At 56.1% G+C, this 27,765-nt stretch overlaps 1 protein-coding gene across 1 annotated transcript; it reads right to left on the bottom strand.

The window, feature by feature from the left end:
* Nucleotides 1–668: 668 nt before the first annotated feature.
* On the bottom strand, nt 669–26,601 carry Ttll1 (TTL family tubulin polyglutamylase complex subunit L1). The gene is made up of 12 exons (XM_026394301.2): nt 26,324–26,601; nt 25,776–25,836; nt 22,095–22,163; nt 20,784–20,900; nt 16,291–16,499; nt 15,585–15,765; nt 12,738–12,872; nt 12,385–12,493; nt 9,606–9,749; nt 6,202–6,288; nt 3,811–3,974; nt 669–938 (listed from the first exon to the last, which is right to left on the bottom strand). Exons 4-12 carry the CDS (start codon nt 20,894–20,896, stop codon nt 809–811), a joined length of 1,272 nt encoding a protein of 423 aa, XP_026250086.1. The 5' UTR covers nt 20,897–20,900; nt 22,095–22,163; nt 25,776–25,836; nt 26,324–26,601; the 3' UTR covers nt 669–808.
* Between the last annotated feature and the right edge of the window lie 1,164 nt (nt 26,602–27,765).

The following is a 27,765-nucleotide window of genomic DNA, read 5'->3' as shown; positions in this document are numbered from 1 at the left end:
CTTACCAAGAACTCCTCCCACCCCGTCCGTCAGTCTCCCAGGTGGGCTCAGGTCCTTCCCCGTTTCTCCTTCAGACCCTGGAGTCGGGGGAGGCTCCATGGACGTCACGTGGCCCGTCCCCGCTGATGGCTGCCAACAGTGCTCAGGGACCCAGATGCTGGCGCCACAGAAGCCATTAGCGGGAATGGTCTGTGCTTGCCTCCAAACCTGGGGTGACAGAAACAGGTCTCTCCTGAGAGCACCCTGACCAAGGCCTCGACAAATGACCGTCGCCTCCAAAGGTGAAAGGAACGAAGCTGAAGCTGCCGTGTGGCCGGACCCGGGGCTCCCTGGGCGCAGCGCCACTGGGGGAAGTGATAAGGGCGGCCTTCCAACTCGTCCGTAGTGGGGTTCTGTACTGAGGATTGAGCCAGGTGCTCTCTACCCTGAGCGACACCCCCAGGCCTTTCTGTTTCATGAGACAGGTATGGCTACCTGAGTTGCTGAGGCAGGCCTCGAGCCTGCAGGCCTCCTGCCTCGGCCTCTGGAGTCTCTGGATAGGGCTGCAACGTCACCTGCCTCATAACCGTCATAACCCGCCCCGGCTGCGCTCTGTTTGTCAAAGGGGCTGGTTCCACATGTTCATGCCAGTTCTTTTGCCCTCATGAAACAGACACCTTGACCTTCCAAATAAGTGCTTTATTATTTACAGGGCTCAGGAAAGAGGATCTAGAAAAGAGGAAATTCCAAAATAGGTCTTAGGCCTTCAGTGGGGTCTGGGAAGGGGTCGTCTTGACAAGGCCCAGCAGGGCTTCCTTCTTGCTGGTGGTCACTTCCAGGTGGAGAGGACGGATCGTCCTGAGTCTCTGGTGCGGCCTGCCCTGGGCCCCAGGGGCTGCCCCGGTCGACTTCTGAGCTCCCGGTCGGCCCCGTCGCCCTGGGCCAGCTCCTCGTCGTACCTGGAAACAGACCATCTCCAGGATCACCGGGGCTCTGCACATGTCACCGGAAGCAGCAGGCCTGACCCCTGGCCCCAGTCCCACCCCGCCCAGCTCCAGCCCCTCTGCCCACAGGCAGCTTTAGCGGCCCACAGCCTCCAGGACCATGCGGTTCAACTGCTACTGAGGACAGGGCCCTGTCCCACCCTGCAGTGGACATTTTAACAGGTTCCCAGACAGATGCTGCCAATGAACACAAATGAGACACCAAGGTTAGCCCCGGGCAGTGACGGGAGGCCCCGCGTCTCCAAACCCTCTGCCCAGCACCCCTGGTAGGGGCCAGAGGCTGACAGGAGGGGACCAGATCAGGCGCACACCTCCCACGGGACCTATGATGCCCCTCCAGGTCCTCGCCGCCTGGTTTCCAATGCTCACCAGCACGGGCGGTGCCAGAGCGAGCGGAGTGAGTGGGGCGGAAAAGTGTCTGGCATCTGTAGGAGCTGGACGGAGCCTGGGTGCCCTGTGCCAGCCAAATGGCATCAGAGCAAGTCCCTGCCCTTCTGCTGCAGTGGGGCCCTCCAAGGTCCCTCAGGTGGAGAGATGCTGCCCACCCCTCCCATGACTGCCCACCATCCTCTAGCTCAGACCCAGGCCGTGGCAGAGCTGGGGTGACACCCAGGACTCTGTATCCCTAACGCAGAGCTTCCTCCTGCCTCCACTCGCGGTTAAATGCATCCTGCCCATGGACCCTCAGTCATCTGCGGACTCTGCACCACCCAAAAAGGGCCAAGGCGGCCGGCCTGCTGCAGGCTGCATTCTGCGGGCTCCTGGCCAAGGGTGTGCTTCTGCCTCAGGGTCATTCCCAGAACCAGAATCCACGGGTGCAGGGGGTCTGTGTCAGAAACCCTTGGTTGGAAGGACGCCTGTGCTGTGCTCCTGGTGGCAGATGGGGCGGATGTGCAGGGAGGGAGAGGCCCAGGCACCCCTGCTCCCCGCATGGCAGACTCCACAGGGCCCACTCTGCCCTGGGGAGGGACAGCAGGACACCCCACCCGGTGCTCCTCTCCTCCCAGCCTGGTAAGGGAGCCCCTCTGCACAGGGCCAGCGCCCCTGTCCCTGGAGACTGCTACGGCCCCAGACACCCCATCCACAGGCTACCACCCTATGGCTTGCTGGGCGTCTGCATCACTGACTGAGGGCTGCGGTGACGCTTCCTGTGTCTCCTGGCCCCCCTAGCACCTGGCAAGGGGGGTGGGCAGAACTGCTGAGGGAGGGGACAGGGCCACACTCAGCCCATGAGGATGGAAGCCTGTGCCACGCGGCCTGAAAACCACAGCAACTGAGCACCTGGCTGGCGAGCTGCTGGGACCAGGCGCTGTCCTCCCAGTGCTGTGGCACCTGGGGAGCAAACAGAACCCAGACAGAGCCAGGCGGTGTCTATGGCCCTTCCTATTCAAAAGCCTCTCTTCTGGGTTTTGACGGAACAGTTACCATTGTTGTTTGTTTGTTTGTTCTGCGGTACAGGATGGAGTCCAGGATCCCACACTCTGCCCCTGAACTACTTGTTATGTTTTGGTTGAGGCAGGGTCTGCTCGATTGCTGAGGCTGGCCTTGAACTTGCGATCTCCCTACCTCAGCCTTCCCTGTCACGAGTCACGGGGATTTCAGGTGTGCGCCGCCGCACCTGGCTACTGTCTGGGTTCTAAATAGTATTTTTTTTTTTTTTTTTTTTTTGGTGCGAGGGGTGTTTTTAAAGGCTGTGGAACCAGAGCTGGCGGCTCAGACAGACTGGGGGGCAGATGCACAAGGCTGGCGTTGTGGTGCCAGGCCAGAGGACAATCTGGGGGCAGCAAGAACACCTGTTTCTGGGCAGCCCCAGTGTGACCCTGGCAGGTGGACCTATGCTGCTAGCCTCCGCTCTTCACACTGAAGGTGAGCACTGGCAACACGCAGCTCAGGGCCTGGCGCGGGGAAGGGCGGGCTTGAGGACAGAAGCCCCTCTTGCCACAGAGCCCTTCAGCAGCCGGGCCATAACGGACACCTGCAGGTCCCGGGCAGGAGCTAGGACTGCCTCCACGGGAGCCTGTGCCACCTCACGGCCGGGGGAAGAGGGTGGCTCAACAGACGGTGACCTTCTTCTTCTCTACAACTAAAGGCAGGGGCCTTACCTCTGCTCCTCGGCCTGGACATGGAACAGCTGGCCCATCCCCTCGAGGAGGTCCCAGGCTGGAGGGGCACAGAGCCCACCCATGTGTTCCCAACCCACCAGCCTCCCTGCCACCCTGAGCAGGACTGAAGGGGGACCCCTAGGCCCTGGTGCTCCCGGCAGACCTCCCTCACACTGTCCCCACCCTACAGCCCCACTGCAGAGCCACAGATCTGAGCCCGTGGGGGGGCCCTGCAGCTGACATCTGTCACCTCACACCACCCTTGGTTCCCACGCTGCCAATCCAAAGCGGCCCTGGCCAGGGCCCAGTCTGACCCCTCCCCAAACTTGTGCTGTGCTTCTAGACTCTGCATCCATCCTCAGCCACCTCCGTGCAGTGCCGGGTCCGGCTTTTCAGTGGGACTCCCCTCCTCAGGGGCTGGAAGGGTGCGGGAAGGAGCGTGTGGAGCACGCGGCGAGCCTGGTCGGCCACGAGAGGCAGCTCCCTCCAGGCGCAGGAAAGGCTCTTGCTCCAGTTTACGAGGGACAGGAGCTCCTCGGCGTCACATGCCCTGAGGGGGCTCCCAGCTGTCCCAGACCCCCAGGGCCTGAGCAGAACCAACGGCCTGGCTTTCCTGCTCCGCTGTGAGCCCTGCCGCGGCATCAGGAATGAGACCCTCTGCCTCCGACACCGTGCGGGGCCTTGGCACGCCTCAGGGGACAACTGCAGGGTCACACGCGACTTACAGAATTTCGTAATTCCCAAGAACTTCCTTTGGAGGGGACTTGTTCCATTTGCAGTCTGGGATTTCGCCGTTGGGGACGGCAATGTTGAGGGTGTCGTTAATGAGGTTGTACTTGAGGATCCGGTCGTTGGCAGTGCTGGAGGTGAGGGACGGGGACGCGTTTACCTAAGAGAGGAAAACCACAGTCTGCACCGTGCCCTCCCTCGCTCCTCCAGGCCCCCGGGAGAGGACACGGCTGCCACGCGGTTTAGGTGGCCGTCATGACTGAATATGACTTTATGACGCTTTACTAACATTATTTAATGTTCCCGTCTTGTACGGGGAACATTTTGTGATCTAATTTTATTAGCTGTTAGATGGAGCAGAACTGATATTGAAAAACACGATTAGGATCAGAATCCTCAAATCAGCTATCACACCCATAAAACCCTGGGGTCAGCATAAATATAACTTGATGTCACCTCAAATCACACTCTGCTATGTCCTAAGTACCAAAAGCCACCCAGAACCAGGTCAGTGGCCCAGAGGACCCTGACACACAGCAGCATGGGGTTGGAGGGAAAGGCCTTCCTTTTTTATAAAAGAGCCACTCCGCACCAGGAAGCAGCACTCCGACTCAAGTGGGGGCCTGCTGACACACAGGAGCCGGTCTCCAAAGCCTCTGAGCACTGAGGCAAGCCCCAGACCCCACAGGTGAAATGGTTAGCCCCCAGGCCTGGGGGACAGAGGCGGCGGACCTGTGAGGAGTCAGAGAGCAGCTGGCCCATCCCCTCAAGGAGGTCACAGACTGGAGGGGCACAGGACTGTGCGGCTGGCAGGGGGTCTACTGTAGACACCATCAGGAATCCTAGGATCTCAGCTGCCTTTAAAATTACCACTGTAGGCTGGGGACAGAGGTGCATGCTGTCATCCCAGTGGCTCAGGAGGCTGAGGCAGGAGGATCAAAAGTTCAAAGCAGGGGCTGGGGATGTGGCTCAAGCGGTAGCGCGCTCGCCTGGCATGGGTGCGGCCCGGGTTCGATCCTCAGCACCACATACCAACAAAGATGTTGTGTCCGCCGAGAACTAAAAATAAATAAATATTAAAAATTCTCTCTCTCTCTCCTCTCTCTTTAAAAAAAAAAAAAAAGTTCAAAGCAGCCTCAGCAACTTAGTGAGGCCCTGAGCAACTTAGTAAGACCCTGTCTCACATACCAGCTAAGTGCTCTACCTCTGAGCCACAACCACAGTCCCAGTAAGACACTGTCTCCAAAAATAAATAGGACTGAGGATGTGGCACAGTGTTTTAAGTGCCCCTGGGTTCAGTCCCCAATTAAAAAAAATAAATAAATAAAATAAAATAAAAATAAACTGGGCGCGGTGGCACCCGCCTGTAATCCCAGCAGCTCTTGAGGCTGAGGCAGGAGGATCTTGAGTCCAAAGTCAGCCTCAGGAAAAGCAAGGCCCTAAGCAACTTAGCAAGACCCTGACTCTAAATAAAATATATTTAAAAAAGGGCTGGAGATGTGGCTCAGTGGTTGAGTGCCCCTGGCTTCAATTCCTAGTACAAATAAATAAATAATAAAAATCATGGGCTGGGGATGTGGCTCAAGCGGTAGCGGCACTCGCCTGGCATGCGTGCGGCCCGGGCTCGATCCTCAGCACCACATACCAACAAAGATATTATGTCTGCCAAGAACTAAAAAAAATAAATATTAAAAAATCAATTAATCAATCAATCAATAATTTTTGAAAGAAAAGAAATAAATAATGGTCCAGCTGGATATGGTGGTACATGCCTATAATTCCAGCTATGAGGGAGGCTGAGGCAGGAGAGTCGTAAGCTTGAGGCCAGCCTGGGCAACTCTCTGTCTCAAAAAAAAAAAAAAGAAAAAAGAAAAAGAAATTAAAAAGGACTGGGGGTGTGGCTCAATGGTAGAGCACCCCTGGGTTCAAATCCCAGTGCCACACATACATAAGAAACAGAAAAAAATGGCTACATTTAGGATCCTAGCTCATCAAGGAAAGCTTGGCTCCCATTCAAGATACTCCGTTTAAGATGCAGGAAAAAAGCACACGTTATACACCTACCCCCCACCCCCACCCAACACACAGAGCTTTGGCAGCAGAGCAAGTGAGGTCCCTGGAAAACCCCAGAACACAGCCAGCCTGTGCGCAGGAATCTGGGCTCTTCCAGCAGCCGCTGGGGGGCTCTCTGACTTTCCTAACCCTCAGCCCCGCCCTACGACTCGGGAGGACCCAGGGCTTCCTGGCCTGAAGGGCCACTGGGCCCGAGCTCCACCTCCACAGGAGCCTGGTGAGGAGACACGCTGAGCGAAACGTGGCCAAGAACCCGCAGAGCGCGGGCTGCAGAGGCGAGCCCAGTGCAGGCGTCCCAATCCCCCCGCAGTTACCTCGATCAGCCAGGGCTTCAGCTTGTCGTCGATGATGATGTCGTAGCCATAGCACTCGAAGCAGTGCTTGTCATTGTTCATCACCGGCTGCGGGGAAGAGGCAGCAGTCACCCAGCTGGTGTCACACCTCAGGCCTCCCACACTCCTGGCTTCCTGTGACCAGGTTCCTCCCTTTGTTCCCAGGGCTTAGAGATGGAACCTGCCTCCACCCAACAGGGACCAGGGAAGCAATAACTGTCTCCACATCCTGCTGGCCAGAGGCTCCCCACGTCAGCCCTGAATGTCCGCCAGTGTGAGACTGTCCTGAGCCACACAAGTCCAGCCTGGGCACTGGGGAGAAGGCCCACGCAGCCTGCACAGACACACGCTGGCCACCAGAGACTTCCACTTCCTCCCAGCCCTCTGCCACCTGAGTGTCCCACTACGAAGCTCTGCTTCCAGTGACGAGTCAGTCCACTCACTTACAGTTTCTCAGGGTCCTTGTGACAATCAGTCCCATTCCACTTCACATCCCTCACCTAAACTACTCCAAGAATGTTAGAAACAACCCAGCTGGGCGTGGCGCACGCCTGGAATCCCAGCAAATTGGGAGGCTGAGGCAGGAGGATCACAAATTCAAGACCAGAAGCAGCAACTTAGCAAGGCCTTAAGACACTTAAAAGGGGGGGGGGTGGATGCTCAGTGATTAAAGTACAAACAAAACCAACCAACCCGGCTCCCTGCTCACTGTGCAAATTCCTGGGTCCTCCCCCGGACACCACCCACTGGGAGTGGCCCAGGGTCGGGGTTCTCGTGCACCCCACCAGTGAACCCCAGAGACAGGCAGGTGAGGCCTTTTCATCCCTGGTGGCAAGTGGCTCTGCTTAAGCAAAACCCTTGATTTCAGTGGAAAGTCTCAGGGGACCCAGCCTGGGACCCCTCCTCATTCACTGAGGGAGGGAAGCCGGGCGGCAGTGGGGGGCTTCCTGGTGGAATCGCGTCACCACTGAAAGCCTGACATCGCAGTCTTTCTTGGTCAATGAGCCAGCTTTCCCCAAAGCCCCACCACTCCAGGGGGGTCTGCAGTGGCTGGAAGCAACTGAGAGGGCGGCTTGCCCAGGACGCACCCCGGATTATTCCTGTGATCCCAGCCACTCAGAGCTAAGGCGGGAGGACCCTAAAGCCAAGGCCAGCCTCAGCAACTCAGCAAGACCATGTCCCCAAACCAAAAACAAAAAAAGGCCGGGGTGTGGCTCAGTGGTAGAACCACCCTGAGTTCAGTTGCTGGCACCAGGGGAAAATAAATAGACAAATAATGGCACCTTGGCTGGGGTTGTGGCTCAACGGTAGAGCACTCACCTAGCATGTGCGAGGTCCTGGGTTCGATCCTCAGCACCACGTAAAAAGATAAATAAATAAAATAAAGGTACAGTATCCAACTACAATTGAAAAATACATATTAAAAATAAATAATAGGGCTGAGGATGTGGCTCAAGCAGTAGCGCGCTTGCCTGGCATGCGCACGGCGCTGGGTTCGATCCTCAGCACCACATAAAAATAAAATAAAGATGTGGTGTCCACCGAAAACTAAAAAATAAATATAAAAAATAAAAAATAAAAAATAAATAAATAAATAAATAAATAATAGCACCTAACTCCTCTGGGTCAGTAAGCTGACCTCGGGGCACTGTTCACAAGCCCCGTGACACTGGTGTCTGGCTCAGCTCACTATGTAAGTCTCAGACTCAGAACAGGCAGGTACGAGGCTTAAAGCACAGCTGAGCTGGCACCCCCTCACGACCTGCCACCGAGCCAGAGGGACAGGCTTCTGTCAATGCAGCAGGAAGGTGTGGAACTGGGTTCCCAACACGAGTGCCGGCAATGACCCAGCTCCTGGGTCTTTCTCCTCCGAATTGTCAACACAAACCAATGATGAAGCCCGCGATCAACCGCACAGCGCTCAGAGCTCCTGGGAGAGCAGGAAGTACATCACTCTAGACCTGGAAAGGCCCCGGGTCACCTTTTCCTGTCTCAGGCCTTCTTCAGGTGACTTCTGTGACATGCCTTTCCAGCCGCACAGGCAGGAGGGGGCGGCCCACACTCCAGGAGGTCTCCCTGGTCTCCATGGAGGTCTCCACCAAGGTCTCCACCGGGGTCTCCAATGGAGGGTTGCAGATGCGCCCCACGCTCAGCCCAAGCCTCTGAGCACAGCGACTTCACACACCGGCGCTCGAGGCAGGCCTCCTCCCCAGGCCCTCGGTCTGCGGGCCCCGTGCTGCAGTCTGGCTGTGGTTCTTTGGCTCTTCAACTTGATTTCTTAAGCTTCTGAAGACTTTTCTTTAATATGTTTTTTAGTTGTAGGTGGACAGAATATGCGAGCCACAACCCCAGCCCCACTTCTGAAGATTTATAGAGTACCTTTCTTAAAAGACTAGGATGTGAGGGGCTGGGGATGTGGCTCAAGCGGTGGCGCGCTCGCCTGGCATGCGTGCGGCCCGGGTTCGATCCTCAGCACCACATACCAACAAAGATGTTGTGTCCGCCAAGAACTAAAAAATAAATATTAAAATTCTCTCTCTCTCTCTCTCTCCTCTCTCACTCTCTCTTAAAAAAAAAAAAAAAAAAAAAAAAAAAAAGACTAGGATGTGGCCGGCACCCTCCAACAACATTCCATGGCTACATGTCCTTGGTCCCACACCTGAGTGGGGGAGGGCCCGTCAGAGGCCAGCTCAGCAGCAAGACCATGAGACCAGGTGGAGGGACCCAGTCTCCGGTGAGGGCCTCGGCAGTGGGCTGGTGCCTCCCGACCCTCACTGGTGAGGTGGAGGACTGCCGGGCCTTGAGCCAAAGCCAGGCCCTCCGCTTCCTAGCTCTAGGGCTCGAGCCCCCATTTTCTTGTGCGTCAAGTCGGGGTGATCAGACACCTCAGAGATACCATCTGTGAAGGCCCGAACGTGAGGGCCGGCACGAGGGGCTCTAAGCACGCTTCCTCTCCCCCCTCAGGGCAGGTGCACGCCGGCTTCAGAGCCACACAAGCAGCAAACCGAAGAGCGGAGGAGGAGCAGGTCAGCTCTCAATGTTCATGGAGCAGCGGAGACTGGAGCCAGACAGGAGGGTCCACCTCCATCCCTCGCTTCCCACAGAAACATTCACCCGGAGCCAGTGGGCACAGGCAGAGCCGATGATGGTGTCGGGGCGCCTGGGCTGCCGCAGAGGATGCAGGGCCTGTGGCCACACGTGGGAAGCTGGACCCAGCTCACTGAGCAGCGACGCCCTGAGGGGGCCTCTGGCTGACTCGCAGACAGTGAGGACGGGAACACGGGGGTATTTTTAGCAAAACAACCAGAGCAGCCTGGTGGTGAGCACGGCCAGCTCCTGAGGGCCTTCACCCCGGTGCCCACCTGGCCCCTGAACCTGGCACTCACCGCCACAGCCTTCAGGGACTGCACAATGATCCAGTGGATCTCGTCAAACAGCTTGCTGGTCACCTCTTTGCCGCGGGTGCTCTCCAGGTACAGCCGCAGGTTGCTCACGGTCCACTTGCCCCCGTGGATGTGGTTGTAGTCCTCCTAGTGACAGAAAACGGGGACAGGGCACCTTCCAGCAATGTACCTGAGGAACCCAGCCCCCTGCTCTCTCATCCCTCCGAGGTCATCTGAGTGCCTTCTGGTGTGGGCAGATGGGTTCCCTGCCTGGCAGAGCTCCGAGCCTCCTAAAGCCCAGCGCCACAGTATTCTCATAACCGACCTCACAGCCCATGTTGTGGAGGGCCACCCAGGCCCCCTTCAAGACCAGGGCACTCCTGCCGCAGCAGACACCCTCCAGGAAGCTGCCTCATCCAAGGTCATGCCTGGCAGGGCCTGGTGGATGCCAGCGTGGGCCCTCTCCCTGCTCCTGCACAGTTAGGTGGGCACCCAGCTCCACAGCGCCACCTGGTGCCAGCTGGCGCCTCTGCTGCAGCTGCATGGGCTCCCCTCGCAGTGTCCTGGCCTTGCCCACCTCCCTGCTTCACGTGCTGCTCCTGAGGATGAGCCCCACACCTCCTGCCCGCAGATCTCTGCCTCAGTCTTTCACCTGGAAAAGCCAGGCCAAGACACATGTGTGCTAGGCCCTACACTCAAAAACACCATGCGTGGCCGGGCGCACGGCACATGCCTGTGATCCTAGTGACGTGGGAGGCCGAGGCAGGAGGACTGCAAATTCAGGGCCAACATCACTTAGCAAGGCCCTGTCTCAAAATAAAAAAACAAACAAGTTAGCAGGGCTGGGGGTGTAGCTCAGTGGCAGAGCACCTGCCTCACACCATAAGGCCCTGGGTTCCATCCTTAGCACCACATAAAAATAAATAAAAATAAAGGCATCGTGTCTATCTACAACTAAAAAAAGAAAAAAGAAAGAAAAAACTCCGCACATGTGATTCTCTAACAAGCCTGCGATGTCACCAATGTGGCCTCGATGCATGAGCAGGGGGGTGGACTCAGAGCGGCTGCCAGGTGCCCAAGCTTTCATCCTGGGCTGGGGTGGAGCAGGCCCCAGGGTTCCTCAGCACTCCTCCTGTCCCCCCATCCCTGCCGACCCGTTCTCTCCATACCACTGGCATTTGACTAGCTGACCCCACTGTGCCCCCGGCTCCGCCTGGCCATGGGGACTTTCTTTCCCCTCTGAGCCCCCTGAGTCATCTCTCCTGTGGTCACCTGGATTCCAGGGACGCAGGTCTGACCCATAAACACCTCATGAGGAGGACTAGAAGCCCCACCCCCAAGCACCAGTGACCTTGTCGGTGCCAACAAAGCTCTTAGGTGGATCCTGAGCCGATGGAGCAGGACGGCCTGCTGTGCCAGCTCTGCAGACCCCAAGCCTAGCTCCCCTTGCCCTCGACCAGCCCCTGGAGACAGAGCCCAGGCGCAAGACCTCTCTGTTCTTCCTGGCGTAGCCACACCCACAACAAAGCTCCCTCCCTGACCTCACCACGGCTCCTCCCTAGGACTGGCTTTGGGAACCCGTGGCTGACCCTCGTCCCACAGCCAGGGGCTTCCCTCTTACACTGGTGACACAAAGGCATCAGGAGGTAATGAGTCTGGGATTTCATTTTCAAAGCAAGAGGTTGAGAACTGTGAACCGACCCCACCAGCCTCACAGGAGGCGCAGAGCCATGATGCTCAGCGGGCCAGGTGGAGTGTGGCTTTTTTTGTGTGTGGCACTGGGGATTGAACCCGGGGTGCCTTACCCCTGAGCTACAGCTACAGCCCTTTCTATTATTACTTTAATTTTGAGAGGGGATCTCGCTAAGTTGCTGGGATCTTGTTGTATTGCTAAAACTGGCCTCTAACTCGCAAGCCTCCTCCTTAGCCCTCTGAGTCACTGGGATTTTTATTAGGGACTGGCTTTTTATTAGGGCCACATTATACACAGTAGCTGGATGCATTTTGACAAGATCATGCAGGCGTGGAGTTTAATTTCACTCCCCACTCCTCCCTTATTTTTAAGAAATATGTAAAAAAAATTTTAAGTTGTAGGTGGACACAATACCTTTATTTTATTTTTATGTGGTGCTAAGGATCGAACCCAGTGCCTCCAGGCGAGTGCTCTACCACTGAGTCACCACCCCAACCCCTCCTCCCCTTATTTTACTTTTTATTTTTTGTATCAGGGACTGAACCCAGGGCACTCGACCACTGAGCCACATCCCCATCTCTATTTTGTATTTTATTTAGAGTCTCACTGAGTTGCTTAGTGCCTCGCCCTTGCTGAGGCTGGCTTTGAACTTGCGATCCTCCTGCCTCAGCCTCCTGATCTGCTGGGATGACAGGCGAGTGCCACCGCGTCCGGCTTCCTCTCCTTATTTTGATGCATTTTCTAACCTATTTTCCAACGTCAGACAGATCTACAAGACGCGACGACCTCATCGTAGCAGAAGGAGCCTCTTAATACTATTATTTCCTTTTATTGTTGGACAAACTAAGTAAGGCTTAAGGTTGAGCGTGCTTGTCCAAGGTCACAGAACTAGAAAGGGGGACCTGCACCTGTGGCCTCCTCTCTCCCAGAGCCTCCCCCTCTTGTCTTCCCCCAAGCAAGCACTTGGCCCCCATCCCCTGGCGCCAGGGCCTCGGGCCAGGATGCACCCTCCACACCACCCCGGGCCACCTGTCCTCTCCTGCGGACACAGGAAAGCAGCCCATGCAGCAGGAGCAGAAGGACACTCACCCCGTGCTTCTGGATGGCCACGTTGGTGAGGTGGACAAACATGTTGTCCAGCTCGCTGGTGCTCGGGGTATACTTCACGGTGCAAAACCGGCAAAACCCCAGCTTGTACCTGGGGGGAGTTCAACTGACTCAGACTCTGAGGACTAAAAGGAATGGCTTTTGCTTTAACGTTTAAAGGAGCTGCCCTCTTGTTTGTGGGACTCACAGTGGCATCGAGGCCAGTGGCTCTTATTTTCCCAGCACCCACCTGAGCACCCACTGTTTTACTAAATCCCTCGCCTCACCGTGGTGATAAGCAGGAGGCCGAGTCAGGCTAAGATGCACACCAGCAAGAGGCAAGGCCCGGCTCTTACATGTAACAGCGCAGCGGGCGGTACGTGGACACCAGAACGTACAGGCGCAGGTCAAACTTCCTCCCGCCGATGAGCAAGGGGTTGCTGATGTACAGCGAGATCACATAGGCCTCCTTGGTGGACTGAGACACGAACCTGCGCACCGAGAAGGTAAAAGACGGTATTGGCACGACCCATCGAAGAGTGAACTGATGGACCCAGCCTCATTAGACTTAGAAATTTCTGGGCTAGAAACAGCTCAGTGGTAAAGCATTTGTTTAGCTAAAGCCCCGAGTTTAATCCCCAGTCCTGGAAAACAAAATTTCTGTAAAATACACCATCAAGAAAATATAAAGATGGGCTGGGGTTGTGGCTCAGCGGTAGAGCACTCGCCTAGCACGTGTGAGGCCCTGGGTTCGATCCTCAGCACCACATAAAAATAAATGCATAAACTAAAGATACTGTGTCCAACTACAGTTAAAAAATAAATATTAACAAAAAAGAAAATATAAAGACAAGCACAAACTGGGAGGAAATATGCTCAAAAGACATATCTGACAAAGGACGGTTATCCCCAAATACAAAGAATGCTAAAACCCAACAATAATATCAACATTTAGAGATGGACCAAGACCTTAAAGGTCTCTCAGCAAAGACAGGCACTTGGTGGCGACTACGCACAGGAAGAGACGCTCCACCTCAGGAGGGCACGTTAAACCACCTGTGAGGGGTCACACCAAGCGCCCACCAGGACGCGGAGCAACAGGTCAGGACTCACAGCTGGCAGTGCAAAGTGGGGCAGCCGCTTTGGAAGACGGTTTGGAGGCTGTGCTTGGGCACTGGGGATTGAACCCAGGGTGCTCTAGCACTGAGCTCCATCTCCCGCCCTTTTTTTTTATTTTGATAGAGTCTTGCTGAGTTGCTGAGGCTGGCCTTGACCGTGTGATCCTCCTCCATCAGCCTCCTGAATTGCTAGGATCTCAATTGCTAGGTGTGCCACCATATTCAGCTCATCAGGAACTTTCTAAAGAAACTAAACACACTCTGCCACAGGTCTACCAATCAGACCCCTGGGCGTCTCCCCAGAGGAGCTGAGAACACATGTCCCTGCAAACATGTGTTTGGGCCCTGGACCTTTACGGCAGCTTGTTCATAACTCCCCCAGACCAGGAAGCAACCAAGATGTCCTTCAGCAAGTGAGGGATAAATAATCTGTGGTCCATGCAGATAACAGGATATTAATCAGTGGGACAAAGAAAGAATCGAGCCAGGAGAAGACGTAGATGCCTATTATGCACTGAAGAGAAAGCACTGCTCACGACAGAAGCGGAGGTGAAAGGCTAGATGTGGCAGGATTCCTCCTCGGTGGCACTAGGGAAAAGGCAAGGGGATAGCACAAAGACCAGAGGCTGCCAGAGGCTGGGGGAAGGGGCAGGAGCGGCTGAGCACCCAGGGCTGTGTGTGTGTGTGGGGGGAGATGGAAAGCTGAATCTTCTGTTCAGCGGTTTTTTTAACTGTCTCATTGTAGTTGACACAATACCTTTATTTTATTTATTTATGTGGTGCTGAGGACCGAACCCAGGGCCTCACAGGTGCGAGGCACGTGCTTTACCCCTGAGCCACCACCCAGCTCCGTCTTCTGCACAGCTTAGCAGTGAGTCCAAAACTGCTCTGAAAGTACTAAATTCTTTGTTTTTTGTTTTTCCTGGTACCAGGGATTGAACTCAGGGGCACTTGACCACTGAGCCACATCCCAGCCCTATTTTGTATGTATTTAGAGACAGGGTCTCACTGAGTTGCTTAGAGCCTCGCCATGGCTGAGGCTGGCTTTGAATTTGAGATCCTCCTGCCCTGGCCTTCTGAGCCTCTGGGATAACACGGGTGTGCCACTGCGCCCGGCTGAAATCTTGTCAGCAAAGAGCAAAGGTACATTCAGTTGGTCACCAGCCCCTGCCTCCCAGAGAGAGATCCTGGTTCATCAGGAGACACTGGGGTGACAGGGATTCAGGGAGACAGTGGGAAGACTGCAGCACAGCCCCGGGGAGCCCCTGAGGAGCCGGCCTGGGGACAGAAAGGTGCGGTCAGAGTTAAGTGCACTACACACGAGTCCCCCCCGCAACTTCCCTGGGATCTCTTGATACGTGAGACATCACCCCACTGGGAAAGGATCATACCAGGCCTTGCTCCAGGGGCCCCGGGCACTTGAGAGCCACTGAGGACACCCCAAGGGCAGAGAGGAGCCGGCAACCCAGGAAGAATCTGGACTTGACCTACAACCAGCACATGAGAACCCTGCCAGCCTCTGGCTCCACGCACTCGCTGCACTGCCCCAGGCTCCACCCGTGACTCATCCCACTCCCAAGGCAGTGGTGTCATTAGTGCCCCGAGTTTAAACTAGGTACACACGGTGGCACACCTGCAATCCCATGCCCCAGGAGGCAGAGGTGGGAGGACCCCAAGTTTGAGGCCAGCCTCAGCAACTTAGGGAGACCTTGTCTCAAAATAAAAAATAAAAAGGGCTGGGGATGTGGCTCCGCGGTGGTGCACCCTGAGTTCGACTCTAAGCACCAAACCAAACCAAACGAGAAAATACCAAAAAACATTCAGCTAGCGCGAGTGGGATTCAAACCCGAGGTCTGAGGCGCCAGCCAGGGCTCCTGTGCCCCAGCAGGCCTCCCGCCAGCCTGGGACCAGTCACCCCAGGGAGAGTCTGGTTGACACTATCACAGCCACAGGCCCTGCTAGGTCACCACACCACAAGTGACACGCAGCTGGAAAGCAGGCAAGGGTCAGCCCGCTCGCGGCCCAGGGACTGAGCATGCCAGTGCTAACTAGAACCCAGCCCGCGACGGGGCGCCGCGCACGCACGTGGACGTCTTGCTGTCCCGGGACCACTTCTTGATCTGCGAGAGCTTGTTGATGAGGAAGATGCCCTTGCCCTGGGCTTTGCCACAAGGCTTCATGATCCAGGTGCTGGACGGGCTCTTCCGGAACTCCTCCACGAACAGGTTGTAGTCCGCGGGCAGCATGTAGGTGACTGGCACGAAGTCTGGAAGGGGAAGCCCAGCGCCGTGAGTGGCAGCCCACGGGCCCGAAACGGGAAGCCACTGCCTCAAGCACTTGTCGTCCCCCGCCCCCACCCACCCGGTCCCCACCACCGGGGCCTCACACGACGAGGACTCGGCCACTGGAGTCCCCTCACTGGGCCCTGAGTGTCCCGACTTTACAGCTCGCACCCCCACTGGGCAGATGAGGAAGCCGCGGCCCGGGACGTGAAGGGACAGTTGACCATCCCGCAGCCGCCTCCATCACCAGGTGGGCAGGGACACAGCGTCCTCCTGCGGCTGGAGGAGCGGGGCCCACCCCAGCAGGCAGGCAGGTGTCTCCTGGGCACGGGCACCGAGCACACCCTCCGGCCATCCGTGGCCCAACCCACCCGCCAGACACCGAGGGGACAGAGGAGCACAGACCCGCACCTACACCTTCTCCCAGCTGAGCCAGCACCCCCAGCTCAGGGTCCCTCCCGATGAGAAACTCAGCTGCTGAGGACCAGCAGCCAGCGGAAGGTGCCCACCCAGGTAGAGGTATTTCCCGTTCTCGTCCTTCTCGGCCAGGGGGCTCCCGTCCTTCTCCAGCTCCTTCCGGTATCTCTTGATGTTCTTCACCATCAGATCCTTGCGGGTGAGCTCGTAGTGGTTGGGGAAGTGGTTGACGATCTGGTCGTCCGAGAGCCGGTACCCGGTCTCCACGCTGAACACATTCCGGATGGTCTGCACGCTCATCCTGAAACAGAGCTCCGAGGGCTAAGGCCGCCAGTCCCCCACAGGCCCGCGGAGCCCTGGCCGCCACCCCTTGTGCCCCAGTGTCCAGGCACTGGACGGGACCTGACTGTGAGGCAGGAGCTGCTTTGATTCTGCCGAGGTAGGAGCCTAATAAATGTTCACGGATCAGTGACAACATTGGCAACAAGTGCAGGTTGACCCCTTTCAGACTCTAGGGAACCTCACTCACACAGATCTGCACCCCAATTCAGAAAGATCATTGACCTTTAAAGGCAAAATCACAGGGGTTGGTCAGGCACAGTGACACACACCGTAATCCCCGCAGCTCAGGAGGCTGAGGCAGGAGGATCACAAGTTCAAAACCAGCCTCAGCAACTTAGTGAAGCCCTAAGCAGCTCAGGGAGACCCTATTTCTAAGCACCACCAGTTTCAATCCCCAGTACCAAAAATTAAAAAATGAAATCACAGGGTTATCTGAGGGCCCTGAGTTAGCACATCATACTCCTGGAAGGCTCACAGAGGAAGGGGCGATAGCAGAAAGAGATGCTTCACATTTTATCACCACTCCCTGTGGTGCTGGGGATGAACCCAAGGCCTTGCACGTGCCAGGCTCCACCATGGAGCAACAACCCGCCCCCCGCCTTTTTTTTTTTTTTTATTTTGACACAAAGCCTCACTAAGTTGCTCATGCTGGCCTTGAACTTGTGGTCCTCCTGCCTCAGCCTCCCAAGTGACTGGGACACGGCCTGGCCACCAGCCTGGGCTCGCTCTTCTCTTCTAGTCCTTGTCCTCTCTGTTCCTTCTCTTTCTCTTCCATGCAACTCCTTTGTCGAGGACATCGGTCCTTGTCCTGCGGGATTCACCCAGGCTCCTCATTCACATGTCCCCGGCCCCTGACCTCCTAGGAACCGCCAGCCAGCCTCGAGGGCTGGTGAGCAGATCTTTTGGCCGGGCTGCCTTCCACGTGGCATGTACACGGTCAGCAGAAACGTGCGGCTTGGGGTCTCCTTCTGGGATGTCAGTGATGGGCAAGCCCCACCGGCCAGCACTGTCCCCACGGTCCAGCAGACATGGAATGAGCCACGTGTGGAACCACAAATCCTCTGGTAAGGTGGGGGCTGGGGGTGTAGCTCAGGGGTCGTCTGCACGCACAAGGCCCTGGCTCTGTCTCTTGCACAACAAAACTAACAGGCAAGTTTTAAAAAATGTTACAAGAGCTGGGCACAGTGGCCATGCCTGTGATCCCTGTGGCTCAGGAGGCTGAGGCAGGAGGACCGCAAGTTCAAAGCCAGCCTCAGCAACTTAGTGAGGTGCTAAGCAACTCAGTGAGGCCCTGTCTCTAAATAAAACACAAAAAGGGCTGGGACGTGGCTCAGTGGTTGAGTGCCCGAGTTCAATCCCTGCTACCTCCCCAGAAAAAACAGGTGAGAAAAAACTGTCCTAATATATCTTATTTAATCCAATATGTCGAAAATATCATCAGCTGAACATAAATACTACGATGAGGAACCACAGTTCTCTTCCCGTGGCCGTCCTCTACCTCCCCCTGCTCCGTCATTACCAGCAGCAACAGTCCTGCAAGATCCCCTCATCCACAGCAGGTTCCCTAAGAGCAGCTCATTCAGCAGAGGAAATCCTGCTCGACTTGTTCCCTTCACTGGCAGGTCTTCAAGATCACAGCTGGGCCCCGCACCCCTCCAGGTGTGCGGCCAGCAGCTCCCTGGTCCTGGCCACTGCGGTGCCTTTCACCCAAAGCGACTTAGGCCAAGGGCCATTCCACTGGCCTCTTAGTCAGGAACCAGGGCAGGGCCCGGCTGAGCACTCAGACTGAGGTCACCCAGCAGCTTTCCACAGGGACACGGGCTGTCCTCCCAGCCCCAATGACGGTCCTTACTACGCTCGTCTTACTGATCATTACAGAAGCTTCCAAACCGCACTATGACTGTTGGTTTAGCGCCTGAGCCATAACCACTCAGCTGAAGTACTGGACCTTTCCCACGCTGTTGAACGGAGTGGTTCCACTGTGACCTGCTGTTAGCACCCAGGAGTAAAGGTCAAGTTAGGGCTGGGCTGGGGCTCAGGGGCAGAGTGCTCGTCTCGCATGTGTGAGGCACCACACAAAAATAGATAGACACTGTGTGCTCATCTACAACTAAAAAATTTAAAAAAGATAAAGTTGAACCAATGGCTGCAGCTCCCACCCTGCGTCTCTGGCTGGGCCTCTCTTGTGCCTCCTGTGTTAGGAACAGCTGGAAGCCCGCGGTGGCATCACACCTGTGGTCTACTAGCCCAGCGCTGATGCGGAAGGCTGGCGTGAGCGCAGGAGTTGGGGGCCAGCCTGGGCAGCGTAGGGAGACCCCAGCGGAATGTTTCTATTCCACATGGAGAAGGAGGCGCTCGAGCACCCAAGACCCGGTGAGAGCCGCGGGTGAATTCAGAGAGCGCTGGGTGGCCCAGGGCAACACACTTGGAACGGAAAGTTACAAGTCACTGTCCAACTCAGTCTTTCCTTTCGGGGCACCTATTGAACAAGGCTCTGGAGGATCAGAGCTGCCCCTCGGCATCTGCAGGGAGCTGTTCCAAGACTTATGAGGGTGCTCAGGTCCCCTAGAAAAAAGGGTGCTATGTTTGCACAGGGCCTTTGCACCCCCCACTTTAAATCACCTCTAGATCACTTCCAATGCTCATGCGAAGCAACGCTGTGTACACAGTTATACTCTATCATTTAGGCAATAATTACAAGAAGAAAAAGTGAATGTTTGGTACTGCTGCAATTTTCTTTTCCAAATATTTTTGACCCAGGGTTAGTTGAGTCTGCAGAGGCGGAACCTGAGGGTCCACAGGGCAGACGGTTCTGCACTTTACCCGGCAGAGTGAACCCAGGTGCCAAAGCACCCCGGGAGTGCTCCCCAGTCGGCACTCCACATTCCTGGACGAAATCTGGCTGTGACTGGTCGTGCAGGTAACCAGGTAACGGGCACTGTCGTCAGAAGCAATGCCCAGTCATCGCTCACTGACTGTTGGTACAGAAGCTGACCGCGGGCCCGCTCGGTGCCCAGGCCCCTGCCAGCCTCTGGGGACTCTGGCACAGCCAGGCAGGATCCTCGCTCTCTAAGGGTCTCAGAACCATGTAAAGAGGGCACAGGTGGGGACACCAATCCCAGGACACCCGCGGCCCTGCCACCAGATAAGGCAAACTGTGAGCCTCGGAGAGGCAAAGGCGGGCTCAGGGGCAGCGTGTGGACTTGCTCACGAGCGCCCCCCTCAGGCCAGACCACCCCAAGCCCCCACTTCACAGAGACTCTGAAACCTCCAACAACCGGATCTGGAGAGACACCAAGCTCTGGCCACCGGCCACACACAGAGGGTGGCCACACACAGAGAGGCGGAGTGAGGTGTGAACAGGTGTGAACAGAGGGGTTCCAGAGTCTGGATGGGCACCTGTGGACGATGGGCTGAGGTTCGCCAGGTGTGTTTGCGCGTGTGCACGGGGGTGGGGGGGCACAGCGCCGGTGAGCAAGGTCACGGCAGGGGGACAGTGAGGAGCTGGGGGCAGCGGGGAGAAGGACAGTGGCTGAGGGAGGGAGGACCATCTCTCAGGTCAGCAATGGGCCAGCGAGTCTGAGGCGGGGACAGGTGTGGGGTGAGACCCCTGCTGCCCACCCGGGCCCACTCCTGCGAGAATCACTGCACTGCTCTAGGCAGCTGCAGGTGACCGGGAGGGCAGAGTGCGTGACCTGGTTTGCATTCTGGTGTGTGACGCTGTCAGAGGGTGGAGGCCGGCCCCTGGTCAGGAGGCCCATTCAGAGATGATGGTCAACCTGAGGGAGGAGCAGACCAGGCCCCCACCGTGGCCACCACAGGAGGAACAAGAGGAAGGAGGGTGGAGGAGGACATGGGACCTATTCAACAAGCAGGGAGGGACATCTACAGGACCCTGGCCACTGGAGCCAACGCCTACACGTGGCTTCTCTTCTGCTAGCGGAATCCTGCTCCACTGTGGTCTGCCAGGGCTGATGACCCAGCTCCCGGGCCCTGCAGGGCACCAGAGGGAGGCCAAGGAGAACCAACCTCCTCCAAGGCACCCGCCCCGTCCTGGGCACCAACTGGGGCCAGTCCGTGTGGGGAGGTGGGAGCTGGGCTCTCCTCCCCGCCCAGATGCTGAACGCCTGCCCCCATCCCCCCCACCCCCACCCTGTGCTCGGGCCCTGGCTCTGGAAACACGGTCCTTCCCAGGGCCACTCTCTGCCGGGCAGGAGGGAGTCACCTCAGAGGCTGTACTCACCAGTAAAAGTTCCAGTCCTCATTCTCGGTCACTTGGACCCATCCTCTCTTCTCGAAGTTATTGATCAGCACAGACTTCTCGATGTCAGTGACCCATTTCACTTTTCCTGCCATGATCCTGGAAGAGAGCAAGTCGTCAGGGCTCTGAACCTTCCCAGCAACCTCCCTCAGAGCAGGGGCTCCTCCAGACCCAAGGCAGCTCCTGCCCCACCCCAGCGCCTCTGCCCTCTGCCCGCAGTGGTCTCTAGCCAAGGGCAATCCCGCCCCAGGCCATGTCTGGGGACATTCTGGTGTCACAGCAGGGGAAGGGCACTTCTGCCATCTAGGGAGCAGCAGGGATGCTGTCCAGCCCCGAGGCCAGCACAGGAGGGGGGGGGGGCCTGGCCTGGTGGGCGGTAAAGGTGGCCCCATCACCAAACAAGAACCAAAAGCAGAGGCGCGAGGGGCTGGCGGGCAGGAGGAGGGCAGCTCTGCCCAGGAGGGGGAGACGGGCCTCAGGAGGGCACCTCGAGCTGACTCCTGAGGGGAGTGGAGGGCGCCCACCCAGCACTGATCTCCCCTCAAGGCCCTGCCCCCTCCAGTCACCCTCGACAACCGCAGTGACCTTCTGGGGTATCTGACCACTCCACTCCGAGCAAATGACCAGTGGCCTCCAGTGTACTTGAAACACAGACCCCAGGCTCTTACCTGCTCCCCTCTGTCCTCTGACTATGGGAGACTCACTCCCCAGCCCTACCACACCCAGGCCGTCAGTACCCCCGCCTCAGTCACAGGGCAGGACTGAAACCCAGTCTCTGTCAAGTACAGGGTGCACATGTGTGATCCCAGCAACTTGGGAGGCTGGGACAAGAGGATGGAAAGTTGGAGGCCAGCCTCAGCAGTTTAGCAAGACTGGAAACGCAGCTCAGGAGCAAAGTGGCCCTAGGTTAGATTTCCAGTACAAAAACAAAGTCTCGGCTGGAGTTGCAGCTCACTTCCCCTCGCACTTCCCTGGCCCTTGTGAGGCTGGGGCTCATTCTCAGCACCACATATAAATAAGTAAAATAAAGGTCCACTGACAACTAAGAAATACTAAAAACACCCAAAACAAAGTCCCACGGACCGCCTTCCTCCAGTCACAGCCTCGCACCTGGAGATGACAGCAGGCAGGTCACGGTCCCCAAACCCACAAGGGGGAGTTCCCAGACTCACTTTGCTCAACAGGAGGCGGAGCCCCCAGGCCAGGGCTGCCTCAGCCCCAGGGCACCGCCCCTCCTGCCCCTGCCCCACCAGGTGGACGGTCCCTGTAGGGAACAGGTCAGGCCACACCTACCATAGGTCCCTCAGGAGCCACTGGGTCACCCAGGTTCTCGGCTTCACGGACTCTGGCCGCTGGCTTCACCTAGAACAGAGTTGACCCTGGGTGAAAGGTCCAGCCGCGGCCGCACGGAAGCAGAGACGGCCAAGCAAGTTATGAACAAAGCAAGACCCCACCAGCCAGGGGACATCCAGGGGACGGGTCCTGTTCACTGAGTGAGCCCCAGGAGCCCTCCAGCCTCCTCACAAGGGTCAAGGTGGCCCAGAGACGCTGCCGGCAGACCATCGGGGCCTGGCGGCCAAGGGCAGAGGAGAGAACTGGAACCGCTGTGGCTGGGAGGTCCCCTCAGGAGCCTGCATTGGAACCCGACCCCCAATCCATATGCTATCTGGAGGAGGGGTCTTGGACGTAAATAGGAACACGTGAGGTCGCCAGGGTACAGTTCCCAAGATGGCATCAGTGGCTTTACAAGAAGAGACTGGAGCCAGCAAGTCTGCCGTCTCGCCAGGTGAAGCCCTCTGCCACGTTATGACACGACACACAGTCCTGGCCAGATGTCCTGATCCTGACCCAGAATCCTAAGCCAAACAAATGTGTTTTCTGGGTACTGGGGCTGGAACCCGGGCCCTGTGCATGCTAAGCATGTGCTCTACCACTGATACACCCCTAGCCCTAAACTTCTATTTTTTATAAATTATCTGGTCTCAGGTATTTTGTTACAGCATCAGCACAGACTACAGCAAGAGAGTAAAAAGTAGGGGCTGGGGATGTGGCTCAAGCGGTAGTGCAATCGCCTGGCATGCATGCAGCCTGGGTTCGATCCTCAGCACCACATACAAACAAAGATATCGGGTCCGCCGAAAACTAAAAAAGAAATATTAAAAAATTCTCTCTCTCTCTCTCTCTTAAAAAAAAAAAAAAAGAGAGAGAATAAAAAGTGGAGTAGGGGCTGCATCGACTCTGTCTCCCACCCCCATACCCATGGTGACTTTAGTTACATGCCCCTCCCCAGTCAGACCCCTGTAGGGCATCTCTGCACATCAGCACCCAGACAAGGCCAGGCACAGTGAAGGGTTCAGAAACTTCCTGCAGAACAGACAAATGAAGCCACTGGCCGTCACCACACTGCAGGAGGTTGGCTCCTTCCCCACTGAGAAATACGAAGTCCTTTTCCTTAGAAGAGTAAATAGAAAACTGCTATTAGATTGTTTCACTATCACCTCCTCCAATTGCTGGGTAGAAGGACGAGGGCAGAGGCACTGCATCATGAACTTGACCGGCTCCGGGTCCACTGGTTCCCAGAGATTCAGCATCTGAATCCGAAGCCTGCGGGAGCCCCTCCCAGCCAACACCATGAAAACCTGACCAAGGAAAAGGAAGTGGCGCCCTGACCTGCAGGCGGACCCAGCTCAAGAATGTGGCTGGGGCTGCCACCACCTGAGCCGTGCCAACCACAGGGCCACCTGGGAACCAAAGAGCTACTGGTTACTTCCGGAAGATGATAAGGGTGCCCTCCTGGGCCCATGGGGAGGTAGGTCTTCCTCAGGTGTAGCACAGGGTTCCCGAGGTGGCCTGGGCTTGGGGCTACTGCAGTCCAGCTTTTCATCCACCTGCTAAGCGCTGAGCGGGTGCCAGGTCTGTCACCAAGACAAAAGCCAACTGGGACATTCCAGACCCAGGGAGATGAGACACACAGAACATGCTTACGCCCCGTGATGCAAAGTGCTTTAGCAAGTCGCCAACAAAGCCCCACCGTGGCCGGGCGACCGCGGTCACCACTGCAACCCACAAGGCCGCTGAGCACCACCCCGGCCCGTCCTTTCTCAGGCCCGTCTCCCAGTGGCCCCTCTGGAGCCCCTGGCTGCTCTTCCGCTCCTACACCCACCACATGGCATCCTGTCTGAAGGCTTCGCTCCTCCCTTAGAGCTGCCCCTTCCCAAAGGGCACCTCTCACGGGTGGCCTTCCCTGACCACCCAATCTGTATCCATCCAAAACTACCACATTGTCACTTGACAGTAGTCACAGTGGACCATTTCAAGACACCCAGTGGACACCTGAAACCAAACACAGTACCAAACCCGATACTGTTTTTTCCTATACACATATACCTGGATGAACTTTCACCTCTTCCCTTGCAGGACGCACCCATAACTTTCCTTTGGCGTATCTAAACAGCCAGCATCACCATTCTGGTACTTTGAGACCATTATTAAGTAAAATAAGGGTGACTTGAACACAAGCATTGCAATACCTCAAGAATCACTGACAACTGGGTGCAGTGGCTCCCGCCTGTAGCCAGATACTTGGGAGGCTGAGGCAGGAGGATTGCTTGAGCCCAGGAGTGAGATGCCAACCTGGGCAACATAGTGAGAGCCCCCCCATTAAAAAAAAATAAAAAGTTAACCTGATAACCAAGATGGATACCAAGTAACTACCGAGCAGGTAACATATACAGGATGGATACATTGAACAAAGTGTGACAGATTTCATCACAATAATCAAAACAGCATATAATTTAGAACTTATAAGTTGTTTATTCTGGAATTTTCTATTTTAATATTATCAGACCACAACTGAACACACGTATTAAAACCATGGATAAGTGGGACTGTACTTTCTCCATAGCTTAGCTTAGTCCAGAGCTACTCAAGGCATGGCTCAAGGACTGGCATCACTTTTTAGAAACAGGTTCTTAGGGTTGGGTGTGTAGCTCTGCAGTGCAGCGCTTGTCTATTATGTGCCAGGCCATGAATTCCATCCAAAGCACAGACAGAAGGAAGAGATGAAGGAAGACAGATCTGTGAGCGTCACACAATGATGTGCTGATGGACTCTTTAGGACAAGAAGCTGTCTTGAGCTGTTGGGTGATTCTATACATGCACAAATTGGAAGTTAATCAGTCGACTTTTCAGGTATTTGGTGATCATCCTTCTTCAACAGACACATCACCGTCATGAGAGCCTTACCTTCTACTGAATCCCCAGCACTCAGAACAGTGTCTAGCAACAGCAGGTACTCTAACATTTGATGAATTAACAAAAATAAATGAATTCCCTCTGCACACCATCAAACAAGTGCTGTTTGTGCAAACCCGTGAATTAGGTGAAGTCCAACTCTACAGCAGCTGCTAGTTCTTAAGAGAGGGAGACCAGTAAAGAATCACTCATAGGGCTGGGAGTGTGGCTCAGCGGTCGAGCGCCCGCCTAGCACGGGCAGGACCCGGGTTCGATTCTCAGCACCACATAAAAATAAAGGCATTGTGTTTAAAAAAAAAAAAAAAGAATCACCCATAAAGCTGGGCACAGTGACACACACATGTGATCCTAGCAACTCAGGAGGCCGAGGCAGGAGGATTGCCAGCTTGAGTTCAGCCTAAGCAATTTGGCAAGACCCACAGCAACTTAGTGAGCCCCTGTCTCAAAATAAAAAAATTAAAAGGACTGAAGATGTGGCTCAGTGGTAAAGTGGCCCTGAGTTCCATCTCCAGTGTAAAGGGGAAAAAAAAGAATCAACCAGTCATGGACACAGTATTACTACAGCATGCACTGTACGGATGGGGTGGAGCGGAATCCTTGGGACCTGGGGGACAGCTGCTGTCACTGCAAGCCTACAACCCCAGGAGGTCAGCCACTTTGCCAGCAGGCAGTAACCAAAGCCAAGCCAACCGTGCAAGAAGAGCAAGCAGGGGAACTTACAGTCCTGAGAATCATTTCACCCTCCTGGGTCCAGCCATTAGAAAATGGTCCAACAAGCTTTCTTTGAAGGGGAGAAAAGAGCCATCTTGAATAGTTAATAACGATGTAAATGATGGTCACACACAGACAGGGTGTCGACAGCTTTGTGTCACCGTGCCCCTCCACGCCCCCACTGGGTGATGGGGTCATGCTGCACAGCAAGGGGACAGCAGGACCTAGCTTTCCTAACTGCCACCAGCCAGCACTGTAACCTGCCCATTAATGTTTCCCAAACAAAGAACCTGCTCCCTAAGTCCAAAAAGGCTTAGGACTGGAAGCCAGGTGACTCCCACACGCCCCGCCCTGGGAACGGGGCGGGAAACGTCATGGTCCGGTCCCCCCACCCACAGAAAAACGGGCAGGAGGGGGACGACAGGCTCCCGTCCCCTCCACACAAGTGCTGCCAATGCTCCCTGCAAACGATGCCAGCAAGAAGGGTGCCGGCTGCAGACCGACGGCGACGGCCAGGGGCCACGACAGCCTGGGGGACAAGAATAAGATGCAATTACAGCAATCGGAAGGCACAGGCAGGTCGCAGGAACTCGGGAGGCCTGCGGCGCGGCGGCGGGCGCGACGGTCCTGCAGAACGCGGGTCGGACGAGCCGCACCCAACCGGACGGCCGCGGCCGCAGAGGCGAGGGGAGGCCCGCGCACGCGCACAAGCGCCCGGCCGCACAGCGGCGCCCAGAGGCGTCGGCCTAGGCTCGGGCCAGCCCTGGATGTTGGCAACTGGGAGCGCGCCTAACGGCGACCTTGGCCCCGCCTCGACCGCTGCGGCGCCCGCAGGAGGACGCCTCCCGCCGCCGCTAGGAATTTGGGCCACCTGGCGCTTCACTTCCGGGGCGGCGCCTTGACAACCGAAGACGCAGCGGCAAGCTCAGCGACTACTTCCGGGTCAGGCAAGGCTGCCGGACCTCCTTGAGTGGGGAGCTTAGATCCCAGGAAATGCTCCTCGGTGCACTCTGGCAACCCAGAGGCCTGGGAATGAGGCTGAGAAGGGTCTGGGCGCTGAGCCCAGTTAGTGGGAGGCAGAGGAGGAGGATGACCAGCCCTGGCCACATGGCCTTGACCTCCCCCAGCATTCAGGTGCCCAGCCTGGAAAATTAGTGCTGGGGTAGCCCCTACCTCTAGTGCAGTGGCACCCTCTCCTCCACAAAAAGTCTTACCTGACCTTCTCCAGAATCTTCACCATGGCTGATTTGGGGACTGTCAGCAAAAGAGTCTCCACAGAAGAGTTCAATGTAGATAAACTTCCTATTTTCATGTCGCCCTATTTTACTTGGCCGCTAGCCTAGAAGAAATCGGCACTGGAGGTGCTGGACACCCTGTTACTAGTTTTTCACAAACATATCCAGTGTAGTAGTTTGTAGAAAGGTGTAAACCAGGCCTCTGGCCTTGATCTGGGCTTCAGAGATGTCTACATTTCTAAGATAAAAGAAGTTACCAACTAGCTTCATGGGAACAGCTGGAAGGGGAGGAGAGAAAATGGAGAAGAAGCTCTCCCCTTCTCAGGGGAGAACAGTGAAAGAAAAAGTTGCTTTTAGGGCTGGGGATGTGGCTCAAGACGTAGTGCGCTCGCCTGGCATGCTTGCGGCCCGGGTTCGATCCTCATGAAAGACCCCCATTTCCCTGTCCAAGGAGAATCACACAAAACACTGGCTGCAAAAGCACGAGGTGGTTTATTGAGACACAGGCGCCTGCGGGTGCCCAGCAGAACATCAGCCTGAGCTTTGGTGAACTGGCACACCGGGCTTGGGGATACAGAGATTTTTATAGGGTTTAGGACAGGTTTCTCCAGCGCGGGAAGCAACAGGTTTCTTATTGGTTTCTTTAAATCTAGCATATAGGCCACCTAGGGGGTACAGGTCTGCATTCTATTCTTTCTGTTCCTGCTTATTCCTGTTTATTCATTCATGCCTCAGGATGCAGGTGCTCTGTCCTTTCTCAACCG

The sequence above is a fragment of the Urocitellus parryii genome, chromosome 5 (genome assembly GCF_045843805.1).
Source record: "Urocitellus parryii isolate mUroPar1 chromosome 5, mUroPar1.hap1, whole genome shotgun sequence".
Classification (NCBI taxonomy): domain Eukaryota; kingdom Metazoa; phylum Chordata; class Mammalia; order Rodentia; family Sciuridae; genus Urocitellus; species Urocitellus parryii.
The sequence above is the reverse complement of the archived record's forward strand: the minus strand, read 5'-3'. Positions and strand labels throughout refer to the sequence as shown.

Excerpts from the sequence above, each read along its gene's own strand:
- Ttll1 (XM_026394301.2), bottom strand. The coding sequence starts at position 20,896 with ATGGCAGGAAAAGTGAAATGGGTCACTGACATCGAGAAGTCTGTGCTG. Across the intron at positions 12,873-15,584 it reads CGGGACAGCAAGACGTCCAC|GTTCGTGTCTCAGTCCACCA; the intron begins GTGCGTGCGCGG and ends CTCGGTGCGCAG. Across the intron at positions 12,494-12,737 it reads CGCCCGCTGCGCTGTTACAT|GTACAAGCTGGGGTTTTGCC; the intron begins GTAAGAGCCGGG and ends AACTCCCCCCAG.